Below are 19,099 nucleotides of genomic sequence, written 5' to 3'. Positions count from 1 at the left end.
ACACACACACACACACACACACACACACACACACACACACACACACAGTTATCCATCTATCCATCCATCCATCCATCCATCCATCCATCCATCTAAATTGAATCCACATTTCAAGAGAATTTCACATCGGTAGAGTCTTATCCCTCGTGTTTTTCATGCAGATTAAATTAGCTGGAATAAATGAGAATGTTGCTGATGAAGTGCTGGGTTTGCTTACTGCAAATGTGTCAGTACTGCATAATTATGCAACAACCTGCTCCACTGACAGGCTGTCGTCAATTAATCTGCTTAGGAACACCAACTGGGGGCTTCTACTGTATGTTGGAAGCTCTTCATCATGCTGGTTGAACGTCTTTGCTGTAATTGCACATATCCAGTGGTGGAAAAATACTTAGCTAAAAGTTAAAAGTTTTACTACAATAGCACAGTCTAGAAAGGTATATAATGTACATAAGTTTGAACAACAAAACATACTTAAAGTTCTAAAACAAATATACAGTCATTGATCCATATGCATCACTTTAATGTTGTCACTGGTAAAAGTCAGGTAAACTGCTTAATATACTGCTGTGAAAGAATGTCTTTTTTAATATTTTGTAATAATAATCTCAATCTCCAACGTGAGGAATTACTCAGTAAAGAAACACACTCCACTCTGACCCCAAGTCTGATCATGCGTCAGTTGATAACATTAATTATTATCCTGTTATATACTAAAATCACATTAAGTAATACCATGAGAGTAGACTGCTTGGCTTTTGAAACCTACTGTAAGAATGTTGATTGTATGATAACCAGTATGTTATTGTGTGTTGTAATGCTGTGGATAGACTATACATTTCAAAGTAATGCTGTTTATGTGAAGAAAAACACACTATTTGTAATATTTATCATTATTATTTCCACTAGTTAAATCGCGAAATTAAATAGTCTCGGTCTGAGTCATCGAAGGGATTTTAATAACATTAAGCATAATCTAAACCAGGTATTTTTGATTTAAACTCATTGTTAAGTAAATACCAATGATTAATTCTGACTTCTCTTATTTCTTTTTATGCCTTTATATGCCACAGAGACTTCTGTCTTTATTTCATATGTAAATCTGCAGGCCAGAAGCATGTCCAGTTAAGCTACAGCCATAGACTAATCTCTAACTTGACGTGGGGGCTGTATTGAAGAATGGTCGCCTTGTTTAGAGGATTAGTGCAGTTGTGCTCTGAATACAGAGGTCACTTATGATGGTACAGAGCATGACAAGAGTGGCAGGCACACACTTTCATTGACAGGCGCCATAAACAAGGAAGGACACCTTCCCGACTGTCAGAGGTCAACCATCCAAAAACGGTGACATGGATCCTCAATGTTTTTTCGTTTGATTTTACAATATGCCTATTCTTATTTGTGTTTGAAAACATCCTTTACGAAACGCAACTGCAGAAACAATGGACAACAAATTTAGGACGGATATTTACAAGGGCCAAAGGCTACCACTGTTCAAGAGACAACATACAATCACAGACAGAAACATCTAGGTACCTGTAAGAAACCACCATGACAGTAAGTGTTTGTAATTATCGCATGCTTAGTTTATTTGGACTTGCTCTCAATTTGAGGCACATCAATCTTTTCCCCAGTGAGGAGCTGCCAGATGCCTCCTCTGTAGTTCTCATTTCCCAAAGCGTAGAGGAAGACATTGAAGGTGGGAGAGGTCTTAGCCAGTATGGGAGCTATCTGCAGAGACAGGTGCCAGCATGACAAGGTTGTTAATGCTTAAAAGACCACAAGGAGCAGATTATCCTGAAAATGCACTAGAATACAGTTATCAAGCATAATTGCTTGTTCGGCTAATTAGTTAAAGACACTTAGACTAAAATCTTTACGACAATATCAAAATCCAAATCCTCCCTCCAAAAAATTAAACAATCCCGGTGAAAATCGATGCACCAATAGGTTACAGTGGAGGGTTATTGTGTGCATCTTTGTGCTGGCTGTCCTTACCATCCTGAGCTTGGGGGAGACAAGGGTGGCGTTCTCCACAGCGGCGTAGAAAGCCAGGAGGCCATAGGGTCCCCAGCAAAACAGCATAGTCTTAAGAGGAGTGTTGGGATTGAACTGCAGAGGGTAAAGAGAGGTAAGAAGGAGGTACAAAACATGAATGATTACCAATCTAACAAAGGGAGTGAAGGAGACAAAAATGCCTTGTGTCATGAGGTCCAGTCACACGCCTGGGATAACATCTGGGAGAATCACTGTGTCTATGTTAAGCCTATTCATGCTCAGCAGAAAACAGAAACAGCTCGCGAGTAAAGGGGCAGTTTGCTGTAATCCAGGGGTCAAAGTGTGAGTTCAGAGATATATTTAACCTCTTAACATACAGGGTCCCCTGTTGTTAAGTAGCTTTAAGGTTGGAAAAAACTATTTTATTCTACACTGCCTGATATATATTCTGCATCAGCTTCTTTCAACTCTGCATTGAAGATATATGATGGTTACACTAAGTGAACTATTCAAACCCACAACTTCATGTTTTTATGGCTGAACTTTCCATGAATTGGAAATATTCCAGCTGTCTTGTGTATCATTTTATACACATTTGGCAGCTTTTGGAAACTTTGGCAGCTCTAAAAAAAAAAAGTAGGTTTGAACTAAGTTTGTACTAAAGTTTAGTTTGTCCTGACTATAGGAGTCCTAAGCCTGAAGAGCCAGTTACAGAGGCATATAAGGATATCTATGAAGCGACATCAGACACAACTTCTCACCACTTCTTGGCCATGGGACAAATCTGGACAACTGTATCTCTCCAGGTTTTTATGGCATACATTGCATGACGTTACATTACACAATTCCATTGCTCTGGTAGAGAGCATAGTGCCGCTACTCTGCAGCCTTTGTGCGTGTAATGAAAGTGTCTCCAACCAACTCAGATGACTGTGAGTAATAGGGCTTATGCAACATAAAGTGAAGCAACCTGATTTAGCCCCTGAGGAACTCCACTATTGGACTCCCCATTCACAGATACATTGTTCTTTTCAACACACACCAGCTACTGCCCGCATTCCCAACTGAAGCACCCGGTCTTCCCCCTGAGGCATTGACCTACATATGTCACAGCCTGCATGCTCTCCATTCACTGTCTGTTTGTCAGTCTAAATAAGGATGTGAGAAAGTTGTGCTGACAGGAAGAGATTAAATTGATGTCAATATAAAGAGGATTTCTATGATTTCTTCCAATGGATGGATAAAGTATTCATCTTTCTTTTTTTAAGTTAATGCACTGGTATCACACTGTAATAATATCCTGTTAAAAGTAAAATTCCTGCATTGGTACTTAAGTAAAAGAATGTAAACATAATCAGGAAAATTTAAGATATTTAAATAAAAGGGAAAGCAGCGAATCGTCACATTTGTGAAGCTGGGACCATGAAATGTCTGCATTAAATAATGACTTAAATTATCAAAAATGTTAAATTCATTTTTTGTCTACTAATTGTTTCAGCTGCACTTGTATATACTGTTGGCTAGTTTAATTTATAAGACGATGTATTTTATAAGCTCATATGTTTTTGATGTAGAAATCTTAATTTGTAACTGAAGCTGTCAGATAACTGTAGCGCCTAAAAAAACGAAGTATTTTGAAATGTAGCATAGTAGAAATAGAGAGAGGCTTGAAAAGAAAAAGTAAGGTACCTCACATTTGGACCTAAGTCCAGTACTTGAGTAAATGCATTTAGTAACATTCTAACTCTGACTTCAAAGGAAGGCAGGAAGAATCTTGATGTGGATTGCATATTTGTAAGGATTTGTGCATTAGTTATAACTTCTCTGTTACTTACAACTACCAACTATCATTTCTAAATTCCAGCAAGCATGTGATTCAATTTGGTTTTGGAGCAACTAAAGCAAAACAGAGTCAGTCTGTCTATGTGTTGATAGAATTACTATGCCAACTTAATTTTAAATCTTTGTGAATCACATTATACATCTGATCCGATGTTGTTGGATTTCGTATGTTTTTTTTAACTTACCCTGGGGTTGCCAGTCTTCTTGAATTTCTGTGCAATGGACTGGTAAGAGGACATAACAACAAACACCTGGATGGCCATGTTGAAGATGCTCATGGGGATCAAATAGGAAACATAGTTTCTGTGGAGAAAAAAATGCACATACGGCTGTAAAATCAGTTTAAACTAATCAGAATGAGGGATAGAGTATGCAAAGACATCCATGTTTATCTTGATAGTGAAGAGTGTATGTGCGTACACAGTACCTGTCTCCCTTGGTATAGTCCAGAGTGCAGCAGGTCCTGAGGGGCTCGTAGTCGTACTCTCCCCAGCCAATGAGAGGCATGGCAGACCAGAAAGCAGTAAAGAGCCAGACAAATACAGCCAGAGTGATGGCGCTGCTCCACTGCAGCTTTGTCCCTGATGAAAGCAAGTTCAAAACATTCATCATGACATTTTCTAACACCTCCAAAAAAGGTCACACTACTGCAGAAGCACTTTGTTTTAACATGTTAATACCACAGTAACTAGCTGTCTTATAAGCACAGAAAAATAGTGTGAACTGCAGGTGAGATGTTCAGTCACTTCCACTTCCTCCCGTATCCTGCTATTAATGATGGCTAAAAATAGCGATGGAGCTAAATTGTTTCTGACCATGAGAAGAAATGTATTTTACTCAACACACAAGTCTCCCAGGTTGCAGTTTTAACACCAAAAAACTGCAACTTGGGAAACAATGTTGGTTATCTTCACTAGCTATTTGGTCTTTATTCCTTCATGGCCATGGTCTGTGGCAAATTTAAAGACAACAGGCCACTTGTAACCAGCTGGTCTCTTCAGATTAGCAAGAGGTCTTAAGATCAGCTGGAGACCGAGAACAAAAACCCACTCAGCATTTGATTGGGTGTGTGTGTGTGTGTGTGTGTGTGTGTGTGTGTGTGTGTGTGTGTGTGTGTGTGTGTGTGTGTGTGTGTGTGTGTGTGTGTGTGTGTGTGTGTGTGTGTGAGAGAGAGAGAAAGCCTGTGCTTCATGGGGTATGGAAAGCAAAATGCATTTGGTTGTAACTGTGCATTTTACTAGGACTTACTAGTGCAGTACTGGTGGTATCTGTCCCAGGCGATGGCGGCTATGAAGTGGATGCTGGCGAGAGCTGTCACGAAGCCCTGGAAACCATGAGTCTGGCATCCGTCAGAGCCATAAGGCCAGTACCTTGAGACAAAGGGTGTGTTCATAAATGTACTAAGAATAAGTAACAATTTACCAAATACACTAAAACTGATTGATGTAAGCAATCCATGAATTTACTATTTTAGATTGTGGGAATAAATAATAATAGGAGGCTATATATTAAAAAAATAAATAAATAAAAAAAAAATAAAATAAAATATATATATATATATATATATATATATATATATATATATATATATATAATCCCTAGACTGGTGAACACTGAAAGCAGCATATTTCATCTCGTAATTACAGTTTGACATATAACCTTTATTCAGCTGTGTAGTATTGACCGCTCCCCTCCCCTTTACAACCCTGTGTTCCTCCCGGTATCGATTATACAGCTCCGTGTAGATTCGTCTCGGGAACAGGTAGCCAGGTAGTATTTGCTCAATAAATTTCCCATGGTATTCATTATTTACGGGGGTGGTTACATCACTGACCTCAGGAAGCTGGAGAAAGCGGCGACGGTGGCGTTCATAGAGATGCCAATATCAGCCATCGCTAAACTGAACACTAGGAAATTGCTGGGGGTCCTTAGCTCTCTCACTTTGAGGAAAGCAACGATTGTCACCGCATTTAGAAAGAAGCCCAGCAGACCTTTTGGTGGAACAGAAATTAACAATCATGAATGAAGGCAGTGTGCGGCGGTGAATGGAAATCAGTGCGCACAGCGATGCTTATTGCGTCACATGCAGCACCGTGGCATTTCATAAACATGCTCCTTTCAAACATCGCAGCCATGCATTGTGTTAACAGATTGTACGTGTAGGTTAATGTGCGAGTCTTAAGAGAAAGCTACAGTCTCTGCCTCCCTCCACCTAGTGTCAGTGACCGGGTGGCGTCAGGTCCTGCCATAGGTTAATAACGTTACTCAGCGGGTGCAGCCCTCGTATCCTCGCAGTAGTTTTGGCTGATTTACAGCACAAAAGAGAAACACTCACCCTCCACCAGCAGACAAGATCCCAGTGAAAACACATCGAAGTCGGTGAAGCCGTCCGGTAAAGGGTAAGACGAGACCATCCTGAAGTCGAATTGATACAACAAAGTGTCAAAGACCTTTCACTCCTCCCAACCCGCTCGTTTACGATGTGCCTCTATGTGGCTGAGGGAGAGCGCTTTTAAAGGGGCATTTCACGTGAAAAGGATGCACTTTATTATGTAAAGCCCTCGCACTCTCTGTCGCCCCAATCCGTGCAGGAATGTCTTAATGAACATAACCACACAAACCTCAACCCTTAATGCGTATTTAGCCACCGCAACAGTAAGCCCTCAATTAGTTACACAAAAAGCCTTTGTATCTCTGCGTCCCGGTGAGGATGCAGCCGCGGAGCAATGTCAAAGGACGAGAGGAGACGACGCGTTTGATGCAGCTCACAGCGTTGAGTGGCTTTAAGGAGACACAACAGGTGTCTGCAGAGATCCAGCCTCCCGGCAATCAAAACTACACTCACATTTAAGGAGAAGACAAAACCCTCCAACCACAACATCAGAAGTTTCCCCTCCATTAACACCAACGATAATAACACCATTATTCTTGGACGCCCATGTTCTTGCCAAAGGCTGTGCATGAATGTTATATATATGTTTGTGTGTGAATAAGTGTAAAGACACATGGTGTCTTATCTGCAAGCAAGGAGTTATCGTTTCCAGTTTTCCAGCACATCAACCCACTGCAGTTTAAGCCCAGTTTATATTAAAATATAATGTTTCTGATGTGTTTCAATTCATTGCAGTAACCCCATTCGCTGATTAATGACACAAAGGGATTAATGTGACACTACAGAGGATCAATGTGAGTACTGTTGATCTGTATCTTTTTTAAATATTTTGTCCCATATGGTAGGCTCTGTTTTGACTTGTGGATGTGAAACTGGACGTCAGCACGTGCTTTGTGTGCATTTTTTTTTTCTTTGTATGGAATAAAACTTTTGATAGATTCACTGACCTCAAGAGATTAAACCAATATGGCATCTGCCTGGAGTGATAGAGGACAAAACAAAATTGCCGTTTGGAACCGCAGACACATGTGTCAAAAGACGCGTGATTCAGTCTGGAGTTTCCTGTGTGATAAGGGATAAATGTGTTGTACAATAAAATCATGTGTTCCAATTAAGCGGAACAAGTATGTAAATGACATGAAATCCAGCCGTCATCTCCACCCTTCAATGCATTTGTCACGTTTCAGTTGCGACATAATTTGCAGCTTTTCATGCCAAAGGGATAGAGGGGACACAAGCCTAACATTGTGTTACTGAAGTCTCTCTTAGTCTCAGGATTATAAGATCAGAAATCTTGGGAAATATAGGTGAACATGTATGAAAAGTGCTTAATGATATGGAAAGCCAATGGTCAAGATCCATTATATACAATATATATTTTTAAATATTAGGACACTTTACATCCCACTAAAAACAAATGGCTCCAAACAACAACAGGAAATCCCTGTGACCTTGATTGACCCAAACATGAGTTTAAGTGTGCAGTTGTCACTTTTTTTGCATGCTTCTTCCTTTTTTTGGTCCAAATTTACCATCTTAAAATTGGTTACACTAAAAATATATATAAAATAATGCTTTAAGAAATCAACAAACATTCCATACCATTCAAAAACATCCTCAAAAGTGTGTACTGTCACAAATAAGTGTATACAATGTTTTTTGATGGCCTTTTCTGCTCAAAGCGCTTGTGCACTGATGCAAACTCTAACGTTTGATCTGACAACTCTTGCTTCATTAACCCAGTAATGCTGGGTATGATACAGCAAACACTCCCAAATCCCATTTATTCTAATGTTACTTCTGTTCTTATGAGGCTTTTTGCACACTAAGGATGACATTGCACCTCAAGTAAGGTCCAGTCTTCTAATTCATACAATGTAAAGGGGCCGCTTTATTGGATTCAGTAAATGAGATTATTGCAATATGGAATGTTTAAAATTTTCAACATGAGGGAACATGAATTCACAACACGTTTAGAGGCTCAACACAGACCTGAAAGGTTGTAAAACCATACATACTGATCAACCTGTGATTTGAAGGGATTTAAAAAAAAAGAAGAGTGAAATAACTATTTAGTAAAGGGCAAAGAAGGAATAGTTGAATATATCCATATGTCGCACATAATTCAGTAACTATTATTGTCATTATCAATCTATAGGATGTATTAATCTCTATCAAACCTTTTTGAGCTGGCACTGTCGTGAAATGTGAGTCAGATGCAATGTTGGTTCTTTGTTCAAACACATTAAAGAGTGTTTTGTGTGTTTCGTCAGATCTTCAGGCCAGAGTCGGCACACTTTGCAGTGCCAGCCAAGTGTTACACTGAACTTCCAGCATGATGCAATGCAAGGGGAAACACAAGGAACAGGTGCCAAATAACACATGGATTTACCAATACAGCAAAACACAAACCTTACAATGGGAGGTATTTTCCTCTAGTGTTGGACTAACTAGGGGAAATCTAAAGACCACTGTGAGTTTCTTTCACTCAAACTGATAAACATACATTTCTTACTTATTTTAGTCGTTTTCTTTATTTTTACATTTTGTGTTGGTTTATAAAACACTACTTTGTTTCCTGTTGATTAATAGTCTATATGCGTAATTTACGTGCAGATACATAAATGGGATGAAGAGGGGGTGCCAAAAGTAGTACAACTTTTAAGAATGGGCATTTTCCTTGATGAGACATTATGCAGGAAATTATTTGATTCATTTTTGGAAACATCTTGTCAGTGGTTCAGGCCCCAACTGTGGGTCATTTTCTTTTCTCTTACTTTACATGAAAACAAGTATTTTCATAGTATTGTTCATTTTACATCAACGTCTCTATATCTGCATTCTAATTGCAGTGATATTCGTTGTTTTGTGAAAAAAAAAAAAAATACATTTGAAAAAAGGACTGCGGATTAAGGAAATGTTAAATGAGCATCTGTGCGAAGGTCTCAAGGTAGGAGCCGCAGGCTGGGATAAAGAGGCCACCTTGTGGTAGAACATAGTGCTGTCCATTTACAGATTAACAGTCACGGCAGGGCTCATATGCACAAACTACATTTGAGGGAAAGAAAAAATCCAAACATCACAGTGGATTATGACCATTTCGGAAGTGTTTTTCTGTGATAATAAATAGGGACGTCTCTGCTCAGCCTATCGGATTCCGGGATGCAATACGCATCCAAATGAAAAGAACGCCAGTCCTTTCGCTAATCCTTGTCTATCCTTTTTATCTCGGGACTCATAGCAGTCCGATCACTATGGGACAGCGAAGCGGTGGGACAAAGCAATGCGGATGATATTCCTGTAAATGAGAGAAAAAAGCAAGTCTGTTTGACTTCAGTGGGCGCAAACTGGGCGCATGTAGCCAAACTGCGTATGCGTAAAAGTGGGCCAAAATGTTCCTCGTCCTGCTCCTGGGGCTCTACGCGGCCACAGGTGAACTTCTCTCCCCAGTGAGCTCCTGCCCGTCGCAGTGCAGCTGTTTTTACCACAACTTGAGTGATGGATCAAAGGCCAGGTAAGGAAGATGTCCAATAGAACATTACTTCATATAAAAACACATTATAAAGTGCTCTGGCAGACTTGCATATTTTGATACGGTATTGTATCGTCGTTATATAAGGACAGATGTTTGCATCGAGGTGAACACGTGTACAAGAGATAATTCAATGAGTGCATGTCGGTCCAATTTTATTTAATGCAGGATTATCTTTCAAAGGCACTTTCAACCTCCCCATCTATGCGTTTTATGCGACTTTGGATAGTTTGGATGGATTGGGAAATCAATATTTTTTCAGAATTATTAGCCACAGCATTTTTTATGCTTGGGAATTTACCACATATTTTTGTATCCTCTGGACTTCAAAACCTTCATCTCAGACTTTAATGCTAATTTCTAATTAATTGCTATATGTTTCACTTACTTTGTTAAAAATGTTCTTAAATGCGTAATTTGGGTCGTATGATTTGGAGGTGAACAAACATTCTCCAATGATGTCTCCCTTTTAGGAGCGTGATTTGCAATGATCCCGAGATATCTCTTGTGCCTGTCGGGTTTCCTGTTGACACGTCCAAGCTGCGGATTGAGAAGACGGCCATCCAGCGGATACCGAGCGAAGCCTTCAACTACCTCTCTAGTCTGGAATTCCTGTGGATGTCTTTCAACACACTGTCCGCCTTGAGCCCGGACAGTTTCCGGGGACTGCTCAACCTGGAAGAGCTTCGTCTGGACGGGAATGCCCTCACCGCCTTTCCCTGGGAATCTCTCATGGATATGCAGAGTCTCAGACTTCTCGATTTGCACAACAATCAGCTCCCCTCGCTGCCAGCGGAGGCCACCACTTACATCAAAAACCTCACCTACTTGGATCTGTCCAGCAACAGCTTGCTGACCCTGCCGACTGAGGTGCTTTCCACCTGGCTGGCGGCGAAACCTGTGCAAGGTCCAGAGAGCTCCAAGATGATACTTGGTAAATCCCCTAAAACTTCAGTCGTGGTTTACGCCTGCCTAGGTTCACAATACCAAAAAGCGCGCTGTCAAACACTGTGCGTAAAGAAACGTTAATTCATTTTGCACAAAGCAGCGTTGTTGAACATCAGCTGGACAAAACAGTTGCTAAGCAACACATCATTTGATGTATGGTAAGAGTAGGTTGGTAGTACATAATAACATTTGCCCCATTAATATTTGAAGACGATATTTGCTTTGAAAAACGATGTAACATAATTAGCATTTAAAGACCAAAGTAACACATTATTTTAACGCTATTTAGCATTTCTAAGCCATACAGTCTAAATGGTTTGCAATATAGCCCACTGAGCAGATATCGGGTGTAAGTGTTTATTAATATGTTTTTCAACAGCTCCTACTGACACTTATTTCATATCTATCCATCTGTGTGTAAAATAAAAAAAAATATTTTACCCTTACTCATCTTCTGCATGTTTAACCCATTCTCATACTCAGAACAGTGGACAGCTGTTCCAGGGTCAGCTCAGGAGGGTGAAATGACAGCAAGACCTGACCTTGGACACTAGTCTGCTGACACCATCATCATAATCATCATCATCATCATCATCATCATCATCATCATCATCATCATCATCATCATCATCATCGTCGTCGTCGTAGTCATGGCCATGATGTAGTTTATGAATTAAATGTTAATCCTCTTACAGGATTAACATCCTTACATCCACACCGGCCATCTGCAGGCGGGTCTATCACTTTGCACACAGCTGGACGCTCATCTTCCTTCTGTAACCTCACATGTGCCCTCACCATCAGGTCTGCATGACAACCCCTGGGTGTGTGACTGTCGGCTCTACGACCTGGTCCAGTTCCAGAAGTCTCCGACTCTTTCAGTGGCATTCATTGACACGAGGCTGAGGTGTTCAGCACCGGAAAGTGTATCAGGGGTCCTGTTCAGTGACGCAGAGTTGCGGCGCTGTCAGCTCCCACGTATCCACACAGCTGTGGCACGAGTCCGGAGCGCTGTTGGGAACAATGTGCTGCTCCGCTGTGGCACCATTGGAGTCCCCATCCCAGACCTGTCATGGCGCAAGGCAGATGGGCGACTCCTTAATGGAACAGGTGAGTCTTTCTCTGTGTGTTGTGACTGAGATAAGATGCTTTTTTACGCACTGTAGTGCTGCTGTTAATTAAACAGAAAGCTAACAGTGGAGTGAGTGAGGTTGTAAGTCTGACTGACAGCTATGGCTACAACAATGAGTTATGCAACACTGCTGATGACCATTGCAACATTGTGTAATCAATTGCACATCAATGAAAGGGGATATTTCTCATATTTAAATTTTCTCTCTCATTGTCCTTTTGTAATCATTTTGTAATGATCATATTCTCCCCTCTCTGCCACCATAGTCCAGCAGGAAACCTCAAAGGAGGGAATCACCTGGTCCATCCTCCGGGTCCCAGCTGTGTCCTATCGGGATTCAGGGAAATACATCTGCAAGGCCACTAACTATGCTGGGAACGCTGAAGCTGTCATTTCTCTCATTGTCTCTAACTCACCAAAACCAGAGGGGAACCAAACCAGCAATGACAAGAAAGCCAAAGTCAAGAAACCCAACCCGGTGGGCAAAGCTGCCTACCAGGAGAAACTGGTGGCAAGATATGTGGTTCCAACCTCCACACCTTCATCACTGCCTGCCCTGGATCCAGGCCTTCCACCTGGCCTTGGTCCTGATCCTGGACTAGCCAGTTACAGCCTAGCTGACAGAGCAACCCCCGGGCCTGCCACCTCCTCCAACCCAGATGCGCTGCTGGATCTGGAGAAGACTAATCTAAGCAACCTGGCGGCCAACACGTCATCGCTGCAGCAGGACCCGGACAGGGTGGTCCGCTCAGTAAAAGTGGTGGGTGACACAGACAATAGAATTTCTTTGAACTGGAGAGCCCCTAAGGCCAAGAACACAACAGCATTTAGTGTGCTGTATGCTGTGTTTGGAGAGAGGGACATGAGGAAGATCAATGTTGGGGCGGGACACAACCGTGTTACCATCAACGGGCTGGTGCCCAGGACCAAGTATATTGCCTGTGTGTGTGTGAGGGGGCTGATCCCCAAGAAAGAGCAGTGCGTCATATTTTCCACTGATGAAGCAGCCAGTGCCACTGGGACCCAGAGGTTGATAAATGTGATTGTGATCACAGTGGCCTGTATAATTGCGGTCCCGCTCACTGTCATCGTGTGCTGTGGGGCTCTGAAGAGACGCATTCAGAAGTACTGGGGAAAGAAATCCAAGGACATCCAAGATTCATACGTGACCTTTGAAACGCTGTCGCCTGGCACGAAGGCCAAAGGGCTCGAGGGGGAGTATTTGAACAGACTGAACCCAGAGGAGTCCAACAGGCTGCTCTCAGCCCGCTCCAGCTTGGACTCTGAGGCAACAGCTAAGATAGAGGGACAGCCTAACGAGTACTTCTGCTGACATCATGCTCCAGCTCCGGCTCCTGCTCCACACCATCTTCCTCGCACGTACCTGCATCCACGTCCCGGTCAGACCGCTAACACCCATTCGCATCCCCATCACCACCCCCATCTCCATCCACATCCGTATCCGTATCCCCATCACTGCCCGTACTCTCACTCTCAGCAACAACCTGACATCAGTCCCCCTCCCACGCGCTCCCGTACGCCCACACCATGGGATTCCCCCCCACCCATCCCTCCTCGCTGGATCACGCCACCAACTCCACCGCCACAGAGATCCAACTTCTATCAAAGGACTTTTGCACGCTGCACTATAATGGAAATATCAGTTTAGAGGAATATTTAACATCATAATTAACTTGTTTTTTTTTCAGACAGATAGTTACAGATAGAGCGAAACTCACTTCACTGACATTCATGTGTGCATAAATGAATAACGTGTGCACATGCTTTTATGTCTAAAAGAATGTTTTGATCACTAAGCCTGTAAGAAAAAACATGTCTAAAAGCTGAAAGAGCATAGCAATTAAACTATTTTTCATCTCACTTGCATGGCCCAGCGAAGAAACCTGTGCAACCTGATCTGACTTAAAGGGAACTGATTGGTAGATACTCTATTGTTGATATCATTAATGTATGTGTATGAATTGTATATACTTTACTGCATGATGTACACTTACATAATACAGTTAAGTCTGTGCCTCTGTATATATCTGTCATATGTTCTCAGAGAAGATATACACATAGGCATGGTTCAACACTCTGGTGTGTGGAGGAAAGCTGGAGCTGGAGAGAAGTACAGAAAGGACTGAACTATGACACAATGTAAATAGGGTGGAAATGATGCTAAATGAAATGTTAAACGATTTCTATTCCCAGCAGTGAGACACATACTGAAATATCTTCATGTACATGTTTTGTGCCACCATCATTACCCTTTTAAATGTAGATCTATTCATTCCAATGATATTATTTGAATAGTTGAATAAACTTTTATATACATATCCAGTTAGTGGTGCTTTGTCTTCTTATGTCTTGTTTCATCACACCATGTTGATAGATATTCATTTCAAAAGGATGATACAGATTATATTCTTTATTTTATTTATGTGGCTGGTTTGAACAAACTTATTCCATGGAATGAGTTCAGTATTTGCCATCTCTTGACTGTCAGTGTCTGTCTCAGGTAGTCTGCGACTTAAAGGTACGACTTCCTGATAAGTCCCCCTAAAGGGTTTGTAAGTTGTGACAGCTTTATTATTGCTCATAAGAAATGTACCAACAATTTATCGGTTATAAGGTACTGACAATAACAACTTCAAGGTTGTCAGCCGGTGAAAAATTCCACCAGATTTCCCAGCAGGACTGTTCTCTTTATGGCTCTTTAATTCATCAATAAAACCATCTAATGGACCAGTTATTCTCTGAGAAAACATGCAGAGAATCTCAACCAAAATTAAATTATTAATAATTTACTAACCTGTATAGCTGCATACTTGATGGCTGATTAGAGAGTGAAACTTGCAGGTATTTATTAATGGATTTTAAACTTTTAGAACTTCATTGTTGTTAAATAAAAACGGTAAATCACCAGTCAGGGTATACTTTTCACCAACTGGCAACTCAGACATTTGTTCTTATTAATAGCATATAAGTGATCTATAAGCATTTATAGATGATTAGTTTCAAACAATTCATAAAGATCGACATATAGAGGGTCAAACCTGCTCACACTGTCTTGGTGTTAATCATGCGCGTCTACACAAAGAATTAGACGCCATTTGTCTCAGTAGGCTACTCGGTACGTCAGGGATTAGACTTAATAGGCTTCACTCGTCTGCCGCACTCGACATGTCTTGAGCACGAATGTAGCACTCAATTTTATGAAATTTCGCGGACTATGGACATAATTTGTTACGTGCTAGTTGTTGCTTTCTTTAACATCCAGGCGTACGAAACGTATCTTCAATGTTTAGGTGGGTGCAGCTGCGTAGAAGACCGCCATGGAAGGTAAGACCTGATTCATGCAGTCCAAGCTTCGCCATGGCAGACGTATTTTTAACCTTTTAACTGTGTCAGTAGGTGGCGGAAAATGAATCAAGGACATATGGTTACATGAAGGTGCATATCTTAAATTGTTTCAAAAAAAGAAACAATTTAAGATTTTTACTTAAATTGTTAAGTAAAACAATTTAGAGCTAGATTGAGGTCTGTAGCTCCAATTTGTGGCCCTAGTCTATTGTTTTTATAAAGCATATGTATATATATATATATAGATATAGATATATGGATACTTATATGGATACTTATATGGATACTTTATTCCACACTACATAGTACCCAACTGTTCAATTAAACTCTTCCTTTTAATCGTAGGTCGCTCATATGTATGGAAGAGAGTGCGTTTGGGGCCATACCAGAGAACCTTCCAGATGATATGACCAAAATACGAATAGAAAAATCTCACTTTACTGAAATACCCAGAGGGGCATTCTCACAGACGCCCGCCTTGGAAAACTTGTGGTTAAACTTCAACGATATCACAGTGATCAACTCAAAGGGTCTGGAGGGTTTGGTAAACTTAACCGAGCTCCGTTTGCAAGGGAACAAGCTCCGTTCAGTACCATGGACAGCGTTCGAAGACACGCCGGCCCTGAAGATCCTGGACCTGAAGCACAACAAGCTGGACGTCCTGCCCGAGCATGCGTTGAAATTTTTGCCAGATCTGACTTACTTAGACTTATCCTTCAATCGGCTTACGGTCATATCGAAAGAGGTTTTCCAAAATTGGCCTCTCTACCAGAAAGTACAGAACACGGAGGAGCGGGAGGGGCCCGCTTTCGGGCCGAACGTCGTCCTCGCGCTCCACGACAACGCGTGGGTATGCGACTGCCGCCTGAAGGGCTTCGTGGAGTTCATCAGATCCCTGAGCCCCCCTATTATACTAATGAACTCATACTTGACCTGCTCAGGGCCGGAATTTAAGGCGGGCAAGTTCTTCCATGAGGTAGAGCTGCAGGCGTGCGTGAAGCCCATCGTCTCCACCCCGTCCTCCAACATCAGCCTGCCTCAGGGCGCAAACCTCACCCTGCGCTGCATCGCCAAGGCCCGGCCAGACCCCGCGGTGTGGTGGACATATGGTCTGAAGATAATCAGAGGATTTCATGGTAAGAGTGTGATGTCCACGACATGTCATCCACACACACCCGGAGTGATATCTTGTGGTAAATTAGATACTTAAATACGGTTTAATCGCAGACCTTATAACCCCTCTTTAAAATGAGGAGATCTAAATCTGGATATTGGCCCTCCGTGATAATCACCACTGATTCTCTCAATCTGCACACCATCAGTGTCGATTAAGAGTGTTGGAGATTATAGTGCACTATAGCCTACCTAATGTCAGCCGTGTTGGGCTATACTGTTTAATTAAGTAAAAATCTGTGTCATCAGACTTAATATTTAGAGTGCCCTGTGCTGCAGATCACTGCGAGTAAACAGTTCATCATGAACAAACCAGGCCGCTGCTGCTAGTGTCCCTGCTATCACTAGCACCGTCTGTTGCTAACACTGATCCACCTAAAAAAAAGATTTGGGGTCGAGTAGCTGCAAACTTAAGTAAAAGTATACTTTTACACACATTTAAGAACCAAATAAAAAATAGTCCTCAAAATACAACATCAACACTACACTTTTTAACAAAGTATTATTTATAAAGCGCTTATACATTGTAGCTCCTTCCACATGATTCATTAATGCTTTTTATAATTCAGATAAGCAAGATTAGGAAATATCCCCCTTGCTCGGAGTCATTAATAATCAGGTAATTTAAGAGTAATTAAAAAGGGTAACACTTGCCTCACTCTATACCCATAAAGTCTACAGTTATAAGTGTGAATAAGTAATTAATAAAGGATTGGATAAGCCGATAGTAAAAGCTAGTAAGTCATTTGCAATTGTTAATGTTATTAAATTATTAGATAATTAGTTAAATTTATACAAAGACAACATTTTCAGCCTTCATTTCTTAAGTGATCACAAATTTTCTTTGTAATTACATCAGTTTTAAATCAACTGCACCGGTGAGAAAACATTTTTCTGCTATATTTTTCTTATGTTATATTATATGCATGGACCATGTAACGATTATCCCCAAAAGAGATAATCCCCCCCTAACATATTTATTAGATCTTAAATAATTACCCACTTTGTTGACAATCAACTCATAAATATTTTTTATTATTTTTTAAAGCAAAATGGCGAACATTTTCGGGTTTCAACTTCTCAATTGTGAGGATTTGCTTCTTTTCTTTCTCTTAGAATACATTTAAGATTCTGGACTGCAAACACAGCAAGTTGTTCACTTCACCTCAGATTTACACAAAATAATAGTTAGTTGCAGCTCCAGGTCTATGTCTGTGCCACTATGCTTTTTGTATCCCTGTGTGTGTGAAGCGATCATATTATTGTTCAGGCTTTCTTCTTAATGGGCTTCTTAATTGAGTGGCTTAATTCGTTGGCTTTTTCTCCCATCTCAGAATATAAGTTACCTGAATTTGGTGAAATAATTTGAATTCAACTTGATATGTGGAAAAATGTATTAAGATTATCAACAAAATTAGTTTTCCCAAAATGAGATTTATTGTCTAATCTTGCATATCCTTTAAAATAAAAATGGATATCCCTGTTTGCCTCCCAGAGTCTCAGGAAAGAGTGGAAGAAAACACCATCAGATCCCTCCTGGTGATCCCCTCTCTGCATGCTGCTGACCGTGGTGTCTACACCTGCACTGCCGTCAACTTCATTGGAAACTCCTCTGTCAGCGTCCTCCTGGACATCCACTCTCCAGACGGCTCCCAGTCATCAGTCCTCTATGATAAACCGGTTCCACCTGCTGCCAGTGATGAAAACGTCTACATTGACATCCACATTGCCAAACAGACCATCCGTGGTATTACCATTAAGTGGTTCGCTGCTTTGGACCACCCTACAGAAACCTGGTTCACCATCCACTTTGGCAGCGCAGGCAATGATAAGAAAGAAATGATCTTCATCGGCCCTGGGATTCACTCTTACTCCGTCTCTGATCTGATGCCTGCTACCAAATATGAAATCTGTGTAACCCTTAAGAACCAGGCACCACGTAATGGCCAGTGCATTGTGTTTGTAACAGGAAGTGACATTACCGAAATGGAGCAGAGGGAGAAGCTGATACATATAGTGGTTATAGTTTTAGCCATGGTGCTGGCGGTCCCTATAGGTATGTTTGCCTGCACCACCGACACTAAGTTTGCCTGCCTGGAGGGTATCATGGAGTCCTGGAAGAACCGGCGGAGAGAGAGAAGCTCTTCCGGGATGGAGCGGGACAGGCAGGGCACCTTCGACAGCCTGCAGGCTGCCAGCGACGAGGGCCTGGTTAATAAAGATTCCAGTGAAGACAGGAAGGTGAGGAGAAGGTCAGATGACAGACAGCATAAAGGCAAAGCCGACCACAGCAGACTCGCAGCTGAACTGTATTAAATTACTAGTTGTGAAGCCAACAAGGTAAAACATGAAACTGACCTTGTAATAGACCAATCACTCACTCTACGTATATCAGTTATTTTTGTCAAATAGAATAGAAGAAATAGATCTGCTGTATGACACCGATTTTAACACTTATAAGTTCAATGTTCAGAAGAATAATCAAGTTGTCTGCCTTGGTTCTAATCTCATCTCTCCCTCTGTTCTAGGCTGCAGAGTTTGTTGCAAAGATGTGAATGATGACCGTTATGTCAAGAGTATTATTCAAGGATTTGCACCTGTCTGCTGTTTTTTCCTGTCTTAAATATGACATTTGTGTCTTGTTAACAAATGTTAAAATTTCAATTGTCACACAAATCGCTGCTATATATAAAACCTCTGTGATTGATTAAAATGA

The 19,099-nt window shown here is 41.2% G+C and overlaps 3 protein-coding genes across 3 annotated transcripts; 2 read left to right on the top strand and 1 right to left on the bottom strand.

Annotated features, from left to right (window-relative positions):
- Positions 1–354: 354 nt before the first annotated feature.
- On the bottom strand, positions 355–6,586 carry rgra (retinal G protein coupled receptor a). Its single transcript, XM_031872325.1, has 7 exons — positions 6,176–6,586; positions 5,675–5,831; positions 5,089–5,210; positions 4,268–4,421; positions 4,026–4,143; positions 1,999–2,112; positions 355–1,731 (listed from the first exon to the last, which is right to left on the bottom strand). The coding sequence occupies exons 1-7, from the start codon at positions 6,252–6,254 to the stop codon at positions 1,588–1,590; spliced, it is 888 nt and encodes a 295-aa protein (XP_031728185.1). The 5' UTR covers positions 6,255–6,586; the 3' UTR covers positions 355–1,587.
- Positions 6,587–9,547: 2,961 nt separating this feature from the next.
- lrit1a (leucine-rich repeat, immunoglobulin-like and transmembrane domains 1a) lies at positions 9,548–13,248 on the top strand. Its single transcript, XM_031840418.1, has 4 exons — positions 9,548–9,746; positions 10,238–10,698; positions 11,517–11,822; positions 12,111–13,248. The coding sequence occupies exons 1-4, from the start codon at positions 9,625–9,627 to the stop codon at positions 13,175–13,177; spliced, it is 1,956 nt and encodes a 651-aa protein (XP_031696278.1). The 5' UTR covers positions 9,548–9,624; the 3' UTR covers positions 13,178–13,248.
- A 1,866-nt stretch (positions 13,249–15,114) lies between these two features.
- On the top strand, positions 15,115–18,699 carry lrit2 (leucine-rich repeat, immunoglobulin-like and transmembrane domains 2). The gene is made up of 3 exons (XM_031874440.1): positions 15,115–15,189; positions 15,556–16,346; positions 17,879–18,699. The coding sequence occupies exons 2-3, from the start codon at positions 15,569–15,571 to the stop codon at positions 18,697–18,699; spliced, it is 1,599 nt and encodes a 532-aa protein (XP_031730300.1). The 5' UTR covers positions 15,115–15,189; positions 15,556–15,568.
- The last annotated feature ends 400 nt before the right edge of the window (positions 18,700–19,099 follow it).

This window comes from Anarrhichthys ocellatus, unplaced genomic scaffold (genome assembly GCF_004355925.1).
Source record: "Anarrhichthys ocellatus isolate YVR2014 unplaced genomic scaffold, GSC_Weel_1.0 scaffold3, whole genome shotgun sequence".
NCBI lineage: Eukaryota > Metazoa > Chordata > Actinopteri > Perciformes > Anarhichadidae > Anarrhichthys > Anarrhichthys ocellatus.
Note: the sequence above shows the minus strand (reverse complement) of the source record. Positions and strands in the feature narration are given on the sequence as shown.

Excerpts from the sequence above, each read along its gene's own strand:
- lrit1a (XM_031840418.1), top strand. The coding sequence starts at position 9,625 with ATGTTCCTCGTCCTGCTCCTGGGGCTCTACGCGGCCACAGGTGAACTT. Across the intron at positions 10,699-11,516 it reads GAGCTCCAAGATGATACTTG|GTCTGCATGACAACCCCTGG; the intron begins GTAAATCCCCTA and ends CCTCACCATCAG. Across the intron at positions 11,823-12,110 it reads GCGACTCCTTAATGGAACAG|TCCAGCAGGAAACCTCAAAG; the intron begins GTGAGTCTTTCT and ends CTGCCACCATAG.
- rgra (XM_031872325.1), bottom strand. The coding sequence starts at position 6,254 with ATGGTCTCGTCTTACCCTTTACCGGACGGCTTCACCGACTTCGATGTG. Across the intron at positions 5,832-6,175 it reads ATCTTGTCTGCTGGTGGAGG|GTCTGCTGGGCTTCTTTCTA; the intron begins GTGAGTGTTTCT and ends TTCCACCAAAAG. Across the intron at positions 4,422-5,088 it reads ATACCACCAGTACTGCACTA|GGACAAAGCTGCAGTGGAGC; the intron begins GTAAGTCCTAGT and ends TGCTTTCATCAG.
- lrit2 (XM_031874440.1), top strand. The coding sequence starts at position 15,569 with ATGGAAGAGAGTGCGTTTGGGGCCATACCAGAGAACCTTCCAGATGAT. Across the intron at positions 16,347-17,878 it reads GATAATCAGAGGATTTCATG|AGTCTCAGGAAAGAGTGGAA; the intron begins GTAAGAGTGTGA and ends TTTGCCTCCCAG.